This window comes from Varanus komodoensis, unplaced genomic scaffold, assembly GCF_004798865.1.
Source record: "Varanus komodoensis strain SLA01 unplaced genomic scaffold, ASM479886v1 scaffold94, whole genome shotgun sequence".
In the NCBI taxonomy this organism is placed as follows: Eukaryota; Metazoa; Chordata; class Lepidosauria; order Squamata; family Varanidae; genus Varanus; species Varanus komodoensis.
The window spans coordinates 1,240,576-1,258,395 of record NW_025336646.1 but is presented as its reverse complement, the minus strand read 5'-3'; the positions used below and the strand labels follow the sequence as shown (position 1 = coordinate 1,258,395).

At 46.0% G+C, this 17,820-nt stretch overlaps 1 protein-coding gene across 2 annotated transcripts in view; it reads right to left on the bottom strand.

Annotated features, from left to right (window-relative positions):
- Nucleotides 1–17,491, bottom strand: part of LRRC14B (leucine rich repeat containing 14B) — a 38,802-nt gene extending 21,311 nt beyond the window's left edge. Inside the window, exons 1-2 of one of the 2 annotated variants that reach the window (XM_044418935.1) lie at nt 16,492–17,489; nt 13,000–14,613 (exon numbers count right to left, since the gene is read on the bottom strand). In XM_044418935.1, coding sequence (XP_044274870.1) covers nt 13,968–14,613; nt 16,492–17,396 — 1,551 coding nt within the window. In that variant the 5' untranslated portion in view covers nt 17,397–17,489 and the 3' untranslated portion in view covers nt 13,000–13,967. Of the gene's footprint in view, nt 1–12,999; nt 14,614–16,491 lie in introns of those variants that run through there. The other variant, XM_044418936.1, reaches the window with a different exon arrangement.
- Between the last annotated feature and the right edge of the window lie 329 nt (nt 17,492–17,820).

Here is a 17,820-nt window from a genome sequence, read left to right as displayed (position 1 = left end):
TCCCAAATTGCTGGGGACTCGTGCTGGAAATTCCTGTAATAATTTACCTGAATGGAGCGGATGAATATCCTCCCACTAAGGCAGCAATTCCTAAGCAGTCGCCCTTCAGGTATGTTGGATTTCATCTTTGAGATGTCATAGTCCAACAGATCTGGAGGGTATCACATTGGCAAAGACAGCTATAATGAAGGGTCCTGTGGGGTCAGACTGTGGTTCTGTCTTGTCTAGCCAGATGCCTCTGTGATGAACAGGGACTGAAGATTTGTTCCCAGAATCTGATTTTCAGAAGTCCATTGCTCAGAACATGGAGGTCCTTAACTATCACTGCCTCCACATAAGATGTAAGAGCTGCCTTGCTAGATCAGAGCAAACCAGGTTCCAACAGCCTCCAACATGAGGAAGTTCAAAAACAGGGCAGGAAGGCTGCATATCAAGCTTCCTCTGTTGTTTATGCCCAGTAGCTAGCATTCAGAGAGATACGTAGGCATATTTGCATAAAATGTTATGCTACCCTGTGGAAAAGCTATGCTGTGTGGCTTGTTTGCAGAACATCCCATGGCGTGTCCAGTAGATAACCAGACTCACTGTGACTTGTTCATCCCCTTTTCCCTAACTTGGTCTTCCAGATGGTATCTCAGTATCCTTTATTGCAGAACCCATCCTGTCTTTCTCTCCCCGCTCTAAATGCCACCTTCTTTTACTCAGATCATTTTTTCTTTTACATTTGGAATGTCACAAAGTACAATTGGCATCATAGCCTTTTTCAGCCCCTGAAAAACACACAACTGTGTTCATCATATTTCTTTTTCCTTTTTGGACAATTTTTCAGAGGTGTGCAGCTATGCTAGTGCATATGTATGCCTTTCTGATAGGTGTGCTCCTGCTTTACTTATGGCCTTGTATGTTTTAACTGTCAAAGGGAGCAGTGAAGTGGAATGCTTGGCAATTGACAAGGCAAGAGGGAATATAGACCACTTTGTGCAAGGTTGCCACTTGTCAATGGTCTCACTCTCAATTGAAAGATAAGGGGGGGAAGCACACACCAAAAGGGGGTGGTGACGGAATCATCTCCTTAGTAATCCTCTGGATTTGGACAACATCACAACTCATTGTGTGTTGAACAACTCTAGAATAACCCAGATGCCTTGTTGCCTTAAGACTTTGGGTGGCACAATGACCCACAGATTCTGAACAGGTAGGTTTGCTAATAGCCTTTAACTTATGGCTACTAGTCTTAAATAGATGAGATCCACTGTGTGTGAGAGCTAGAATGGCCAGACCATTTTGGAACACAGCACTGTTTTCTTTAAACACTTCATGCAAGTAGAAAACAAGCACAGCAGGGTGAGAACTAGCACAGCTTATTTCTCCCTGAAGTGATAGACTTCTTTATGCAGGGAGGTTTAAAAACAAGCAGGAGAACATTCAAAGAGGGTATCACAGACCTACAACCTGTCAGAATTTTCCACCCCATTTGGCTCTGCTGCAGGTATAATCAGACTCAAGTTACTGGCCCTCACTACATCTTGGGGACATGCAAGAGTTAAGCTGTATGCTGGGTGGAGCAGTCTTTCCTTTTGTCTTTCCTGACCTCACTGCCAGCCATTTGCCTGGGATGGGCCTGGGTGGTTGCATTATGAGAGAAAGAAATGGAAAGAACCCCCCCCCCCTTTCCCTGCCATTCAGCATTTATCATGACCCTCCCACTAATCAGCTTCTGAAGTAAAAAAGCTACAAAGGCTTTTTACCTGAGGTCCCTCATGCTGGGGCAGTCACAGGCATTGGTTAATCCGTTGCCGTATTTCGCTGTCATTCCTAACCAAGGACAAATCAATTCCTTCTGGCCATTTTTGGGTCTTTACTATGCCCCTTCTGGAACCCTTGCTTTGATTGTCTACTGAGTAATTTCCACTCAGTGAATTAACACTCATATTTGCGTCTGGGACAAAATCCATTCCATTGATGCTCACCCAGGAAGTCATTAACGGTGCAGAAGCTGAATCCATTATCGGTATCTGACAACCTCTCTGCTGCAAATCAACCTCGTGCTGCTGTAGGATTCAAGTGACCTTGAAACACTTTGAAAGGGTAGGCAGTTCATGGCTTTACTGTCTTTTTTTAGTGGATGCTTTGGTTGGGCATGTTTGCTTCTTCACCAGCACTGTGGGGCAGAATCTCTGTTCATAGAGCCTTCCTGCCCCTTTTTAAAATCATCTGCACATAAAGTTTTTCCCTACCTCACCCAAGTATTATATATTTCTTAAAGATCCATGCAGAAAACTGGAGGAAGCTGAGGAGAAAATACAGATCTTTGTCTTACACAAACAGTCACTTGTAAGCCTAATCCTGTCTTGGAGGAAAGATCACAAAGTGGAACAGGATGACAGCTCCATCTCCTTGTGCCAGGAAGGTGAACTGATATCCTGGCATAGTGTGCCTTGGCCATTGCAGAGTGAGGGCTGTGAGCTTTTCGGAGGGCATTGACCCTGCTGCAACCATGCTTTGTACCATTATTGCCACCCCACCAGACCAGAAAGGGACTGAAGCCCCACGAGGAAGATCCTCCAAATCCAACAACATCTTTGGCTTATGAAGGAGTTTGCTAACCAGCAACCACAATGGCAGCACTGCTGTTTATTCCATAAATGTTTTCCTAAAAGGCAGCAATCCAAATGAGAACACACCTGTTCATCCCATCAAAGACACTTCCTTTAATATTTCGCTTGTAAGGTCCAGTCAGTAGTCAGGAGGCAGACCTGTGAGATGCAGGCTCTTATACCATGGCCGCTGCTGGGCGCTCTCCAGTGCTAACAGATGAAAGAAACTGTGGGTACTCTCATGCCACTGCAACGCCCTCATACTCATGCCTAGGACCATGCCTATTTTAATAATATTCGATGGAAAGCACATTTGGGGTTAAATAAAATTTTTATAATAGCAATAATAATGTTGCCTGCGCATGCCATCTGTATCATCAAAATACACAGTTGGTAACATTTTGTGACCAAAGTACTGCAGCCCTCAGATCAAGATGTTTCACCATCCCAGTCACAGAGGGCATTTGTTCTTTTGGCTAAAAAATGTAAGGGAAAAAACATATTTCATACTGTAATATGTAACAGACTGCATGACTGCTAAGTATTTATGTGCCTATTTACATATTTGTGCTTCTGACACATCTCCCTTCTCTCAGAAATTTTTCTTTTTCAGAGCTGGGAAAGGAGGCAGAGGATTGAGAAATGGCAATTTATACTCTTTCAAGAAGGCATTCCCTAAATATCTCTAAAAAGATAAACTTGAGACTCACTTTTGCCAGGCAGAAGTGGAGGGTTGGGGGATTAGGCCTGTGTTTCGGTGCCTAGGCCCATTGGAATGCATGCGTATGTGCCTAGAGCGGCTTTGGCTAATGAACAGTTTAGAAAATAAATAACTATCCTACAAACAGCCTGCAAATCATATCAAATAGAACTTGGGGAATATTTATTTCTTAAGTCACTTCATGGCAAAGGAAAAGGGATGGAGGAGGAAACATTAAAACATTGGCTTTCAGCTGGTGGGTTGTGTCCCAGAAGTTGTTCACACCATAATCTAAGGTGGGCTACATTCCACTACTATTCTATCACCATTTGTCCAGTGGAATAGGATAAGAAAAAGAGTAGGAGAAAGACAGAGTATGAGAAAGACAAGGTATGAGAAAAACAGGAAAAAGATCAATAAGTGTGTGAGAGCGTTTAATCTTCAAGCGACTGCATGTTGCTTATCTCAGTTACAGATAAGTCTTTGGTCTGAAGAGCACTACCAAAGAGTCTGTCTTACTGGAAAGCAAACGTTTAAAATCACTGAGAAATCAGCATGTGTGTGACCTCTGAGCTACCATGAGTAGCTGATTCACCGAGGCAGGTGTTGCTTGTGAAAGGAGGAGAGGCACACATGGACTTTTCTGGCTCGCTTACCAGTATAGCTTGGGTTGCCTCAATACCGTGCATTCTGATTTGGGGTGAGGGGTACCCAAATGCCTTTGGCTTAGTGCCAGACCCCTGCTTTGCCTGCAGAAGGCCCCCTGGTTCAGTCCCTGCCAACTCCAGATAGGGAAGTTGGGAAAAAGTTGGGAAAGATGGGAAAAGATGGGAAAAAGTTGTTTGAAACTTAGAGCAGCTGCTGCAGACAGTGCTGAGTTGCTCAGCATCCAATGCTGAATTGGATGGGCAAGGTGTATTTTCTATGCTCCAAATACACTGGGAAAGGAGGTGTGTGGCACCTGGGTTCCCAGTCTGGCCCTCTGCAGTTCCCTGAATGGCTCTGTCCCTTCCCCAGGTCCCATCCACTTTCCTTCACCTACCAGTCATTGCGTGGTTTCCTGGGTTTGGTGTGGTTTTCTCCCCATTCTAAAACCTTTAAATGCCCTTCGAAGACTTAGGTATTGGCAGCAACCGCTCTCAGTTCCAGTTTGCTAGGCTTTTGGGGCATGGCTCTTTCCCCCTTGACTCCCTACTTTTCTGAAAGCATTTTTGAAATGGAATCGGGTGCTCCAGCTGAACGTAGCCAGACACCCTGTTAAATTTAAAGGATTTAAATCTCCTGTTCCTGCCTGCCCTAAGGTTAAGCACTCATGTAATCACTCTCACCCAATTGTCATTTGGACAACGGTTTGCACTTCTTAGGTGTCTCACTCTGATATAAAGAATCAGCTGGTGCCTCCACAAAAAAAAAAAAAAAAAAAAATCCAGTTAAGTGGCCACTCTTCTCTCTCACATGGGATGGGAGAGGCTGTTTAAGGAGGCATAATTCAAGCATAACAGCACCAAGAATCTGCAGATGCTGGAGAAATTCTTGAAGTCCGCACTTTGTCAAATCCATCATCCCGCCACTGTGCTCTTTCCCTGAGACAAGTTGAAGAGACAATGGTTTGTTGTGTGCTAGAGCACTGCCAGATCCTCTGTGCCATCAGTAAATGCCCATCTTCTGTAAATATGGATTTGTTCTTAGTCAGGAAAGATCTCAGGCTAAACAGATTTGTTTTATTTTTCCCTGTGGTCCCAGAACACTTCTTCCTCTCTGCCCTCATAAAGCACTTTCACGGTTTTAAGGGGGACTGTTGTACTCATGACCCCTCCACAAACAAATAAAGACAAATGTGTTTATTCTTCATTGACATATTCATGCTGGAAGACCTTGAGGCAGTGGCAAATTACCTGCCAGGAGTAAATCCTTTGTCCTCTTTTAGGCAGAGGTGGAACTACATTGGCAGATTGGCAGTTATTCAAGAACTGTGGGAAGGGCTAAAGGCCTCCTTACAATTTCACTGATACAGGCTGAAAGACCTTTTTTGCTGTTGTTGATGAAATCAAATTGGTCTATCAGGAGGCCTTAAGTTGTTGTGAGTTAGTTCAAATCTGTGTGGAAAACACTCCCTATTTCCCCCCTCCTCCTTTGGTTACTCTGGACCACAAATTACCAGTTAGGAATCTGTAGGCCAGTGTTCACCATCCTGGTGCCTTCTAGATGTTCTGGACTTCAACTCCCATCACTCCCAGCCACAGAGTTGATGGCCTGGGAGTTGTAGGCCAAAACCACTGGAAGGCACCAAGTAGAGGTGACCAGCCTAGGTTGTGGATCATGGAGAGGGTTTGCCCTTCCTTACCGTATGCTGCCTCTTCTCCTTTTCTATAGCATCTGCCTCTTTACCTAGACCACAACAGTGCCTTTCCCTAGAGGAGGGATGGGCAGCTTATGCCCCTTCAGATGTTGTTGGACTACAACTCCCATCAGCCCTAGCCAGCATGGCCAATAGTGCAGGTTGATGGAGTTGTAGGACAGAACACTGGGAAGGCCACACATTGCTCACCCATACCTTCCTTGAGCCCCGTTCTGCTCTCCCTTGCCTCCCACCCCATCTGGTTTGGGTGTGAGGGTGTCTGCAGCTGACCTGCAGTGGCAGAGAGGATCCCCGCAGTGGGGACCTGGCTGCACTGGCCAAGGATTCCTCTTATCACTTGACTACTCTAGCGGGAGACCCCAAGTCCCGCTTGGGACCTAGTGGTGGAGAGTAGAGAAGCAGGGAAGTTTGAGCACACAGCGTTCCTCCAAACTTCATGCTGAAGCTCCTATCGCCTTGCTCACATTTTCGCTTGTCACAAAGCAAGAGACATTCGGCCATTGTGACCTGACCATGCCAGCCCCACTCCATGGAGCCTGAGTCACTTGTGTATCAATACAATGTAGCTTCTGCTTCAGGATCGGGGACTCTTTCCTGACCCCGCAAGGCCTTGGACTGCATGAGCACAGAATTACACAGAGAAGTTCCAGTCAAAAGAAGCAAGTCTGGCGTTCTCATCGCTTTCATGAGCTGCCTCACCAAACTGAAGCTGTCCAGGCAGCCCTAGATCTTTGTAACCATGTGACCCTTCAGCAAACTCTTCTCCCACCCCAAGCAATGTGATATTTTAAAGTTTATGAAGAGATGCTGCCATCCTCTGCAATGCTCCTTGGGGAAAATGTAAATTTGTTCCCACAGTTTGAAATCTCCTCCTCCTCCTCTTTCTGATGGTTTGAAGATTTACTCATATACTGTACGTATGTGGCCCTATGCTCAAGCTATATCAGGCATTCAGAGAAATTGATTCGAGAACACTAATGACAGTTGCATGGTTACTGTTCCCACCAACGTCACATAGACAAAAAACAAGAGCTGTGGGCTGACATGCTTACTTATCCTCCGGAAAATGGCTTCAGGCTTCCAGCTTCCCGGAATGGTTGAACAGCACACCAGAGCCTATGTTTCTGGATTTTAAAAAACAGTCTATCTGTTATTTACATGGTACTGGGCAACTGGATAGGAACTCAATGTGTTTGGCTTCACTAGTCCCAAAGTGGCACCAGCCCAATATCCCTATGTCCCTAAGGACACGGGAAGAACCCAAGGATCATGCAGCCCAGTGCTGTGTTCACACAGTGGCCAAGCAGCTGCCCACACAAGTACAGCAGCACCCTTCCCACCGCTCTCCCGGCGACTTGTGTTCACAGGCATGCTGCCTCAGAGACTATGGGAAGCATATAGCCATTAGCCACTTGTTTTATGGTTTTATGTTGGCTGCTCATGGTTCTTATTGTACGCTGCCCAGAGAGCCCTTAGGCTATAGGGCAGCATTATAAGTGTGATAGATGGATGGATGGATGAATAGATAAATTTGGGACAAATCATTATTAATAGCCTTCTTCTCCAGAAACTGTAAATTCCCCCTTAATGCAAAACAAATTGGTGACCATCACTGCTTCCTGTGACAGTGAATGGCATGTTGTGTGAAGAAGTGCTTAGAATCATATCATAGAATCACAGAATAGTAGAGTTGGAAGGGGCCAGGAAGGCCATCAAGTCCAACTCCCTGCTGTTGCAGGACACCAAGTTACACCATCCCACTCAGATGGCTGTCCAGTTTCTTCTTGAATGTCTCTAGTGTGGGAGAGCCCACCACCTCTCGAGGCAGCTGCTTCCTCTGTCGTATTGCTCTGACAGTGAGGAAGCTTTGCCTGATGTCCAGCCTGAATCTGGGTTGTTGCAACTTGAGCTGTTTATTCTGTGTCCTGCACTCTGGCATCAGCAAGAAGGGATGACGACTTTCCTCTTTGTGACAGCCTTTGAGGTACTTATAGAGGGGTATCATGTGCCCCCCCCCCCCAGTCTTTTCTTCTCAAGGCTGAACATGCCTAGTTCTCTCAGTCTCTTCTCATAGGACAGTGTTTCCAAACCCTGGATCATGTTTGTGGCTCGCCCCTGGACCCTTTCTAATTTTTCTGCATCTTTCTTAAATCTTGGTGTCCAGAACTGGACTCCATATTCCAGATAAGATCTGACTAGTGAAGAGTATAGGGGAACTATTACTTCTTGTGATTGGGAAGTAATACTTCTATTATTACATCCCAAGATAGCACTTGCCCTTTTTGAGGCTGGATTGCATTGTTGGCTCATATTTAATCTGTTGCCCACAATAACTCGAACTCTTTTTCAGTTCTGTTGAGCCACGTATTCCCCATCTTATATTGATGCATTTGTTTTTTTCCCTAGATGGAGGACTTGGCATTTGTCCCTACTGAATCTCATTCTTTTGCTTTCAGCCCAGCATTCAGGCTTATCAAGATCTCCTTGGATCTTCATTCTGTCTTCCAGGGTGTTTGCTATTCCACCCAGTTTTGTGTCATCTGCAAATTGGATTATTGTTCCTTGTACCTCCTTATCTAAATCATTAATAAAGTTGTTGAAGAGCACTGGGCCTAGGGGCCCTTTAGCTGTCCCTTAGTGGAAATCCCATGCCCTCTACCTCTCAGTCCTTCCCATGGGTTTCTGGGGGCTATTGCTTGCCCTGCATTTCCTTGATGTCACAAAAGGGCTTCCTGGCCACTTTGGGGCAGAAGGTCTTCAAAACCCACCAGGAAAGTATGGGAAGTGGAACTGTCAGTGGCTGGATCAGGGACTACATATGGCATGCATACACCTAGCCAAGTTCCTAAAGCAAAGGATGCCTTTGGCATACAACAGCATTTTATTTTTCACTTAAGCTTTCATCCCACCATTCTCCAAGAGCTCAGGGGTTCCACCTCTCCAGTTATCTCCTTATAACACGTGGCCCCAACATCGCCCAGGGGCTTGTGGCCCAGGCTGCCCTGTCTGGTGCTCTAACCCACCTGCTGCCTTTTTTGCTGTCTTCTTAACAAAAGAGCAATCCTGATGGATTCATTTCCCATTGGCTTGTATTTCTTGTGCAGGATCTTAAATGCACTCCTGCCTGTCTTGTTTTGCAGCAGGTCACAGACCAGAAGGGAAGCAACGGGGCCTTTCCTGCTGTGTGAATCCCTCAGCATGAGACAGGGAGGCAAATACCTTGGGGCTGATCTGTGTCACAGTCTCTGGGCCCCATAAGTGAAAGCAGCCAGCAAAGCCACCTGCTCCTCTTTCTCAGGAGTAAACCACAATCTGGCAGTGTGAATGTCATGACAGTCCGAGAACCCAAGGCTTTGCTGTTCTCCTTGGCTGATCACCTTTTTCATCCCTGTGAGCCGGTTCGCACTATATAACCCCTGGGGGCCATGGGTGGTGTGTTGTGTTGTCCTACCCTTGCAGCATGTGCTTGCTCTGCCCTTTGAGGCACATCACTGGTAGACTATCTCATCTTACGGCAACAGTCAAAACCTCATGACTGAGCCTGGCAAGGTGGCACTACATTCCACCCCCCTCTGCTACCCCGAAATTGAAAGTGTCCATTCCTAAACATTATGGAATACAGAATTATTGAAATATATAGCTAAGCATATTCAGAACAGGGCATTTGGAACATTGGAGGGAAGAAGAAGCTTCACAGAAACGTGCAGAGGCCTATCTTGAATATATTTACAATTGCATTAAGATTGTTTTCACAAGAAAGAAACTGCAGACAAGCAGAAGTTTCTGAGGAATGACCACACTTCTTCTGAAACAATCAAGCTTATCTGCACTTGAAGTGTAAGGCAGCTGAGTGGTCCTTCCCTGTCCCCAGGGAAACTGGTGTCTGAGCCGCTTAATCAGAGTGTCATAACCAAGAAACAGAGTATCATCATTGTGGGAATGGATTGGGTGAGCCATGACTTAGAGGCCATGACTTCTGCGGACATAAAGCAACGGTCACCTCAGCACAACTTTCTCCAACATGCTCTTGAGATGCTTTGAACTACATCTGCCAGAGTTCTTGACCATTGGTGGTACTGGCTGGTTTCTTGGGGCACCGGATTGGAGAAGGTTGACTTAGAATGTAGAGAAAAGGCCCAGTTCTTGCTTATCACTGATCACTTTAAGGCAGGGGTGTGGAGGGAGCCTAACCCAACCTGTTGAGTTCCTCTGCTTGGACATTGAGACTCTGGGTCCCCCAAGGATCCTGGGTCAGAGCCTGGAAACAGCAGCGAGGTGCAGGTGACAGGTGGCTCTGCTTTCCTCTGTGCCTACTTTTCTTTGGGCCAGATGGGACACCCCATGGCATGCTGGGTACCAAGCAATGCTCAGGACCAGCGCCAGCTTCAGGTTTCTGAGGGCTCTTGGGCATGACACTCACAATGGCTCCCCTTCCCTCAGTGAGTCCATCTCATTTCTCTGGCACCTTCCTCATCATTGCTTCTACTTGCCCAACGGGCCTTGGGGCTAAGGCCCCCTTTTTCTGCCACTGTTGTCTGGACCAGAGCAAGAGGCAGCTGAGCAAGCAAGCCACAGTGGTGCTGAGGAGCAGTAGTCCCAGAAGTCTCTTGTCAGCAAGTCGCTGCTGGGTTGTGGACCTTGGAAAGGGTCCAACTATGCCTGCCATTGAAGCTAACTGCCCAGAAACATCACTTGCTCTTCCCTGTGCCTGCAGAGTCTTTTCCTTGATGCTGGGAAAGGCACAGACCCCTCGTTTCACTCAGCGCGGGGTTAAATGTCCATAAATGAAGTCGCGGGGATGGCTGGGCTATAGTGCATCTGGCCCAGGGAGTGCTGGGTGCTGGATGATATGTTCCCCCACCAAAAAAGTTCCACACCATGCTTCGGTAGCACAGGCGAGGGAAGATGAGTAAATGCCACTTTTCTTACCCCTGCATGACAAGCTGTCAAAATGCTGTCATCCACACAAGTGTTCAGGGAGCTCTTTCAGCTTCTTTGCATCTGATTATCCTGAGACAAGTAAGACCTCATTCTGAATCCCCCCGAGGTGTTGCCACCCACCCATTCCCACTCCCTTGCCATTGTTCTGGGCCTGTACAGACCTGGCAGCCAGTGAGAGGGTGAGGACATGTCCGAGAGAGCGGGGCTGGCACGAGCAATGGAGGCCTTGGTAAAGGATGGGGGAGACATGCTTTTAATAAATAAAATCAGTACACTGATCCCATCCATCTGATGCAGCCTTCCTCCTAACGGTGCTGTTGAGATGGAGGAGAGGTTGTCGGACTTGCATGGGCAACTCAGGCACAGCGTGTGGCTTGGTCCTGAAAAGACCAAAATAAGCACAGTTCCAGTGTTCTTCTCCCTCCATTCCACACTCACCCCCCCCCCCCGATTCTCCAGCTCTTTCCCCCATAGCAAATTCTCTTGTCTGTCTTTCCAAGGGGTGGACTTTGAGGGGGTGGTACAAGCCTCCATGGGCCAGATCTGGAGCTCCTGAAGGTCAGATTCAGCCAGAGGTTCTACACCCCTACTCTACATATTAGCATCAGCTCAAATGCCCTATTTAATCCTGTTTTGTATGGATGTGTGTGCAGGCACATTTGTGTCCTGTGAAATATTGGGAGTAAGTTTCTCCCTCCCTCTTTTCCTCTCCAGAAGACACTAATGAAGCTGCAGAAGCACAGTTCTTTTATTAAAACTTAACAGAAGAGTAATAACCAAAGTACCCTTCCACTAGAGCATCGGCAGAAGTAACTGCCTATGCGGAAAAGCTGAATCTAAACTGAATCATCTCCTTCAGAAACACTTCTGACTCCACCTGCAGAGTGGCTCTTGGTGCTTGTGGGCTAGATGGTGGGAAGGTCAGATGTTTCTTAATTAATCCACTGGCTTCTCCTGCTGCCCCCTGACCAGGTCAAGGAGTTCCATCATCTCCCCTGCAACTCTAAAATGTCTCACTCCTTTTCCAAATTGGGCTGGTTTTCACACTCTGCCTAAGAACAGCCACCAGGTAACCTTGAAACTGCCAAGCCATCTGCCTCCTCAGGATTAGAGGAATCTGTCTGAGCAGACTGCAGCATGCGAGAGCTGGGCCCCCTCTCTAATGAACCATCCAAAATTCCTATCCATTTTGCATCCACTTTGTTTAGGTTTCGGCGCTGACTCCGGGAACAATGCCATTTAAAGCCAGATTCCCAAGGCATGCCTTCCTACTTTATATGCAATGCTATCTCCTTTTTGTTCAGAGAGTGACTGGAGGCATAATTAAGAATAATGATCCCTTTGTTCACCAGTAATTGATTCAAACACGCATTTACTAAGATATTAGCAAGATTCTGTGCTGCTGCGTGGGAAGAACATTTTGTTTTTGTACCACATAAGCATTATCTGGGTAGCTATCAGTTCATCTCCTATCTTTCCTCCGCATCTTCTGCATCCTCATTTTCTTTACTGAGTTTCTTCTCCTGGATGTAAGAACATTCAAGCAGTCTTTTAGGCCAACATCCGGGACTAGTCACCTGTTAGCTGTTCTCTCAGGGACACCCTCTCCAGCACAGGGGAGCCACTTCTGTTCAGAGGCCAGTGGGGTACCGGAGCCCGGATGGAGCATCATCTGCAGGGGGCTGGAGCCCTGAGTCACTCAAGAAGCTTTGTGGCCTTCACTTGCCCAGCAGAAGAGAGAGAGGGAGCCTGCAGCAGCCAACACCAGATCAGGGACCGTGCCCTATGCCTCCCACTTGGCCAGTCCTATTTTCCTGATGCTGATAATTAGAGTGGAGGCAGAGAGAAGGGAAAGGGGCAGCAAGCAAGGCCTGAGCAGAGGTGGGGTGTATGTGAGATGAGTGGGTCCATCTCCCAGTACTGGCTCCAGGCTTTGGAGGATCCTTGGGCAAGACACCTCCAGTGGAGCCCTTCCCTTAGGAATCCACACCATGGTTACCATGCCATGGATCCTCACCTTCTTTCTCCTCACCGCTCCCACTCTCTTGCTTGACAGCCAGGGAGCAAGGAGGATGTGGACTCTACCGCCGCTTTGCTACCAGTGTTTGGAGAAAGCAAGAGGCAGGCCATCAAGCCAGCCGCACTGGTGAAGAGTGGGAGCAACTGTGCTTATCCATGCTATGCTCTCCTTCCCCAGTGGGAGCCAGGATGGGAGTGTCTCTCTTTCTCATGCGCTGCTCCCACCAGTGCTGGTCACTGGCACTTTCCTCAGAGAAAGGGAAAGTCAAGGAGTGCCTCCTTCCAGTTGGTTCTGAATGTGAATCTTAGCATGCAGGTAATTAAACATCTTTCCTACTGAGACATCCAGCTAATCAGAAAACAGGCAGAAAGCAATGCTATGAGACGGTACGTTCAATTTTAATTGTTAACTTTTTTTCATTATCCACGGTATCACCAAACAGAAAATCAAGGGAAAATCCTGACTGGGAGTGATCTAAACTGTCTCATGTAAATGTATCACACATACTCAGGCCCAGGATCACTGATGTCTTTTTTTCTTTTCCTTTTTAGTTTTACTCTAGAATAGGCACAGATTTAAGTGAATGCCTGTTTTGGTACACACGCACCATACTAAAGGAATACAACCATATCTGTGCATGGACACTACCCTCCCTCAGACAAGTAGGAAAAAAAACCTGTCTAGACCTATCTATATGGTGAAATGTAAGGTCTATTAATAAAATGGAAAGAGGCTGCTAGAAAAACCTCACCTTCACTTTGAACCTGTAGAAGTCTGTGGAGTCAGGAGATGTATTAACTTCAAACAAAAATTTTGGAATTCCTTCTGCTAAAGCAGCATTCCTCAACCTAATGACCTCCAGATTAGACTCCTGATTCAACAGCAGGACTGGGCAACCTGCAGCCCTCTGGATACTTGGCCTACAACTCCCATCAGCCCTTGCCATCACAGCCAGTGGTGAGGGATGGTGGGGTTGCAAGGCAGAGCATCTGGAGGGCCACTAGTCATCTGCCTTGCTTTTCAGGATCGATGCTGGTCTTTTGCCTGAAAACAAAGGGCTTCAGTGTGCTGCTTCATATAACAGGTTGCAGATTTTCATGAACAGGAGACCCCCGAACTCTTCCCAAAGGTCCACTGTGAACAGGGAACGCTGCAACTGGTTGTTTTGCTTAGCATGCTGCATGCCTTCCTCATAGGGGGTGGGCTGCAGCTCTGCCTTCCCTAAGGTGACCTTGCTAGGAGAATGCCCAGTAGTATAGAGTTAGCCCTAAATGTATGATCTCAATAATTCCAATAAATGAATGCCTGAATTTTGTCAATGAACCTGAGAAGTGCTCTTTGGCTCAGACTTCAGCTGATTTCCTGAAGAGCCAAGCTGAAACTCTGTAGGGCATCTTGGAACGACTTCAGCAAAGAGAATCCGAGTTCATTGCCTGTTTCTTGAATTGCTGCATCATAGCTTCCAAAGAGGGGTGTGGAGGCCTTTATGTCCTCCCGTTTTGCATGCAGCAGAATCATGTTAAGTTCCTCTGCTGTCCTCTCATATTTCTGATGATCAAATTTTGAGAGATCAGCTTCATTAATTGGGTAAGTGATGTCACTTGCATAACAGTCTCTTGGAACTGGGAATTCAATGTATTTTAGCCTTGGAAAGTCAATGAAAATGTTAAAAAGGCATTTCAATGCTCGAGAAGACAGAGGATTTCCAAGGAACTTGAACTCCTCTAGTTTCCGGCAGGGGACCAATCCCAAAATCAACATGTTTATGTGAATGTCCTGGATGTTGCATTCCTCAAGGGTGAGACTCTTCAGCGTGTAAGATGAATGATTCAGAAGTTTGAAGAAGGTGGATGGGTAGAGATCAGCCACATCATGTCCACTGATATCAAGGGCTTCCAGATGGTTAGAATGGAGGCTATTGGCTAAATAAGCCATATCAACATGGTTTAAGGAGCAATTGGAAACATCCAGAACTTTCAGTGGGTATTTCAATGGGCTGGAGAGTTAGATATAAAAGAAAGATAAGTAATTACACAATTGAATCTCCATTGAGCACTTGTCAAATACTTTTTATGAACAATGGATGCAAGTGTATTATCATGAGTGGGTAGGTGAAGTCTCATTGACTTCAATGGCATTTTTGCACGAAACAACCAGGGGAAGAATTATAGCCATGGTGTACACAGGCACAAAATCACAGACTTGCTGGGCTAAAAGATGCTGCAACATGTTTAGGCCTGAGCTAGGGTCTGTCCAATATTAACTGCCCGTAATTGCTGATCAAGGAATTAGAACAATATGGTAAAAATGTTATATTATGTCACTTGTAAAGAACAAAAGCAAATGTAAAGAAGGCAATAAAATTGAGTCTCCACAGCCATGATGGTGGAGGTTTGGGAGAGATTTCCTTCTTCTTTTCAAATATTATGGAATGCTTCAACTGGTAAGCCACCAAGGTTAGACCTCTACCCTACTTCCAAAAGCAAGACTATCTTCTGGGATTCAGGAAAGCAACACCAACAGAAGTCCCAGTCCTGCTCAGAGGAAAAATGCCTTCTTAACTCTTGCTAAAGAGTTTCAGAATTGCTTGATCCTCCATCACTTTGGGACCACATTTGAAGAAACCTCTTCTAAGCCAGGAAGGTTGGCAGAATGTTGGTCCCCTGTACTGAGGATCTGGCATGGATTCATTTGCTAGCTAGACAGATGGTTTTCTTTCCTTCTCAGACATGGCAAGAATAATGATAGCATTATACATATTGAGAAAGAATAAAGACCTTATGCCTTTGACCAGTTTGTAAATGTTTGTAGATTTTAGTGGCAATGAAATTTCAAGAACAAACAAGTTAAGATCGAGATACTGTTTTTTCCCTAAAAGAATAGAGTTTCTTCCTGATGTAATTTTTCAACTGGCTTATCCCTCATTTGTTGGTTGTACCAGAGCAAAAATGAAATAAAAACCTACAATACTAATTAATTTTACCTAGGAGTTAAGTCAAACTGAGCCTTACTTCTGAGTAGGTATGTATAGGATTGCACAGCAAGCTGAAGAAAATGGTAAAGCTTTGAAGGATGACAAAGACACTTAACAGAAAGGGTACATCAGTGGCACAGCCTTATGCATGTTTTTCCATGTGGCAGTATAGCATGTAACCAGGCCGTGTCTCTGCTTAGAGCAGTAGGTCTCCAGAAAATGTTATGGAGCCTGAAACCCTAAAATGGCTCAAACATATAAACTGGCAATTCTATATGCTGCAGCTTCAACCAATTTAGTAAAAATCCAGCCCTACTGCCCCAGAAGAGCAGTGTGTAGACAGTTTTCCCACAGAGAAACATCACAGCCCAAAACATTGGCCTGGGCTGCAGAACATCTGGGTTCAAACACCCGCTCAGCCAGAGACGCTACGAGATGCTCTTGGGCCAGTCATTTTTTGATTTGGTTCAGTTCTTCAGCAACACGGAAGTAATAAGGAATCGTCAGGACGAGTGGGTTTACGTAAATGCACAAATCAGAAAAGAAGAGACTCAGTTAATCATTCTAAGCCTTAACTGCTAGTAATGTCCTAAAAAAAAGCAGACAATATGAAATATTATAATTTCTACCTCACAGGGTGCAGTAGCTTCTACTATTTTACAGCATGGGAAAATTGCAGATACAAGAGTCATGGAAATGGGCATGGGTACCTCCTGGATAAGATGTATGTCAAATGCCTTCCTTTTCTGATCTTCAATAGAAGTGCTTGTAAATTTTGCACTGCTATATCCCCATGGTTTTCCCCAAGATTCAGTGTCTACACCGTCATATTTTCCTAGCATCCTTGTTTTGCTGCATGGCAATTTGTTTCCCCAGTAATAGTGTCCTGGATTGCATTACCTGAGCAGTTTCCGAATCTTTCCTGTGAGTGTGGAAAATGCCAGGTTCAGCTCAATCAGCTGTGTCATCTGGCTCAGCTTCTCTCCAACCTTCATCAGAGTGGCTTCATCCTCTGCTGTGAACCTTCTCACATCAAATGTTCTAGCCGGGACTGTGAGTGATCTCAGCTGAGGAAACTGAACATTATTCAACAGCACTTGCAAATGCTCCATTTCCAAACGAACATTGTGGACCATTTCAAGCTTGCAGAGTGATGAGGGCTCTGTCAGCTTTATGATGTAGAAGAGCTTCCTCAGGGGCAAGTTGTCCACTCGGAAGGCTGCACAGCGGATCTTGAGCGGGCAGTGGCACCGCATCAGCAAGGCCTGCACAACCAGCTCATAGTTCCGTTCCGTAACAAAGATGTCACTGCGGACATCGACAGATACCTCAAACACTTCTGGACTGAATGGCAGCCTTTGCATGTCAACAAGCAAATCATAGCAGAGCTTTGCAAGCAGCTCAGTCCTGGCCCACCGTCCCATGGCTTTCTTGCAATGACAGAGCTGGACTTCAACGTCCTTTATGCCTGTTAGGTCCACCATTCTGAGTCTCTTTGCGTAAGGAGATGCACGATTCAGCACGTAGTCTCTCAGGCCGTTCAGACAGCTGGCCAAGCACACAGAGCAGGCTCTGCTGCTGAAGTCCTCCTGGTGGTCCACCGTCTTCCCCAGCAGTGATCCAATGTTCAGTTCTGGCAGCGGCCAGTTTTCCACCAGGCCACGGAGCACCTCGCCCTGCTCTTGCAAGTAACTGGCCTTAAAAAGAAGTGGGAACAGGTTGTGTGCGAGGCTGCCGAGATTCTCCCTTACAAGCTGTGTGTTAGACACCAAAGCTTCAGCGCTCCTGAACCGTAGCGAGTGCATTGCTGCGTCTGATCCTTCCAGTTATTTGAGGTCTGGGCTGAGCAGGACTTCTCGCTCTTGCTTATCATTCCCTATTTTTAGCTGCAGGCAAGTGTGTTTGGAGAGGTAAAATGAGCAGTCACATGCTGAAGCTACATTTCTATTCTGGTATTATAGAAACACAGCTTTGCTATTTCTAATGTACACAGGGGATACATAATACATGGATAATATTGCATGTTTCATGCTTAGACATGTTTGGATAATGTATGGTGACTGAAAGTGTTTAATCCAGAGAGCCTCACCAATAATGTTTATTTAAAATATTTGTAGACCACCTTTTAGGGCCGAAACCTCCACAGGTGGCTTCCAGCATATAATATTACAATGTATCAACCAAATACATTTTAAAACATTCAAGTTCAAGCTCATAAGTTGAATCACT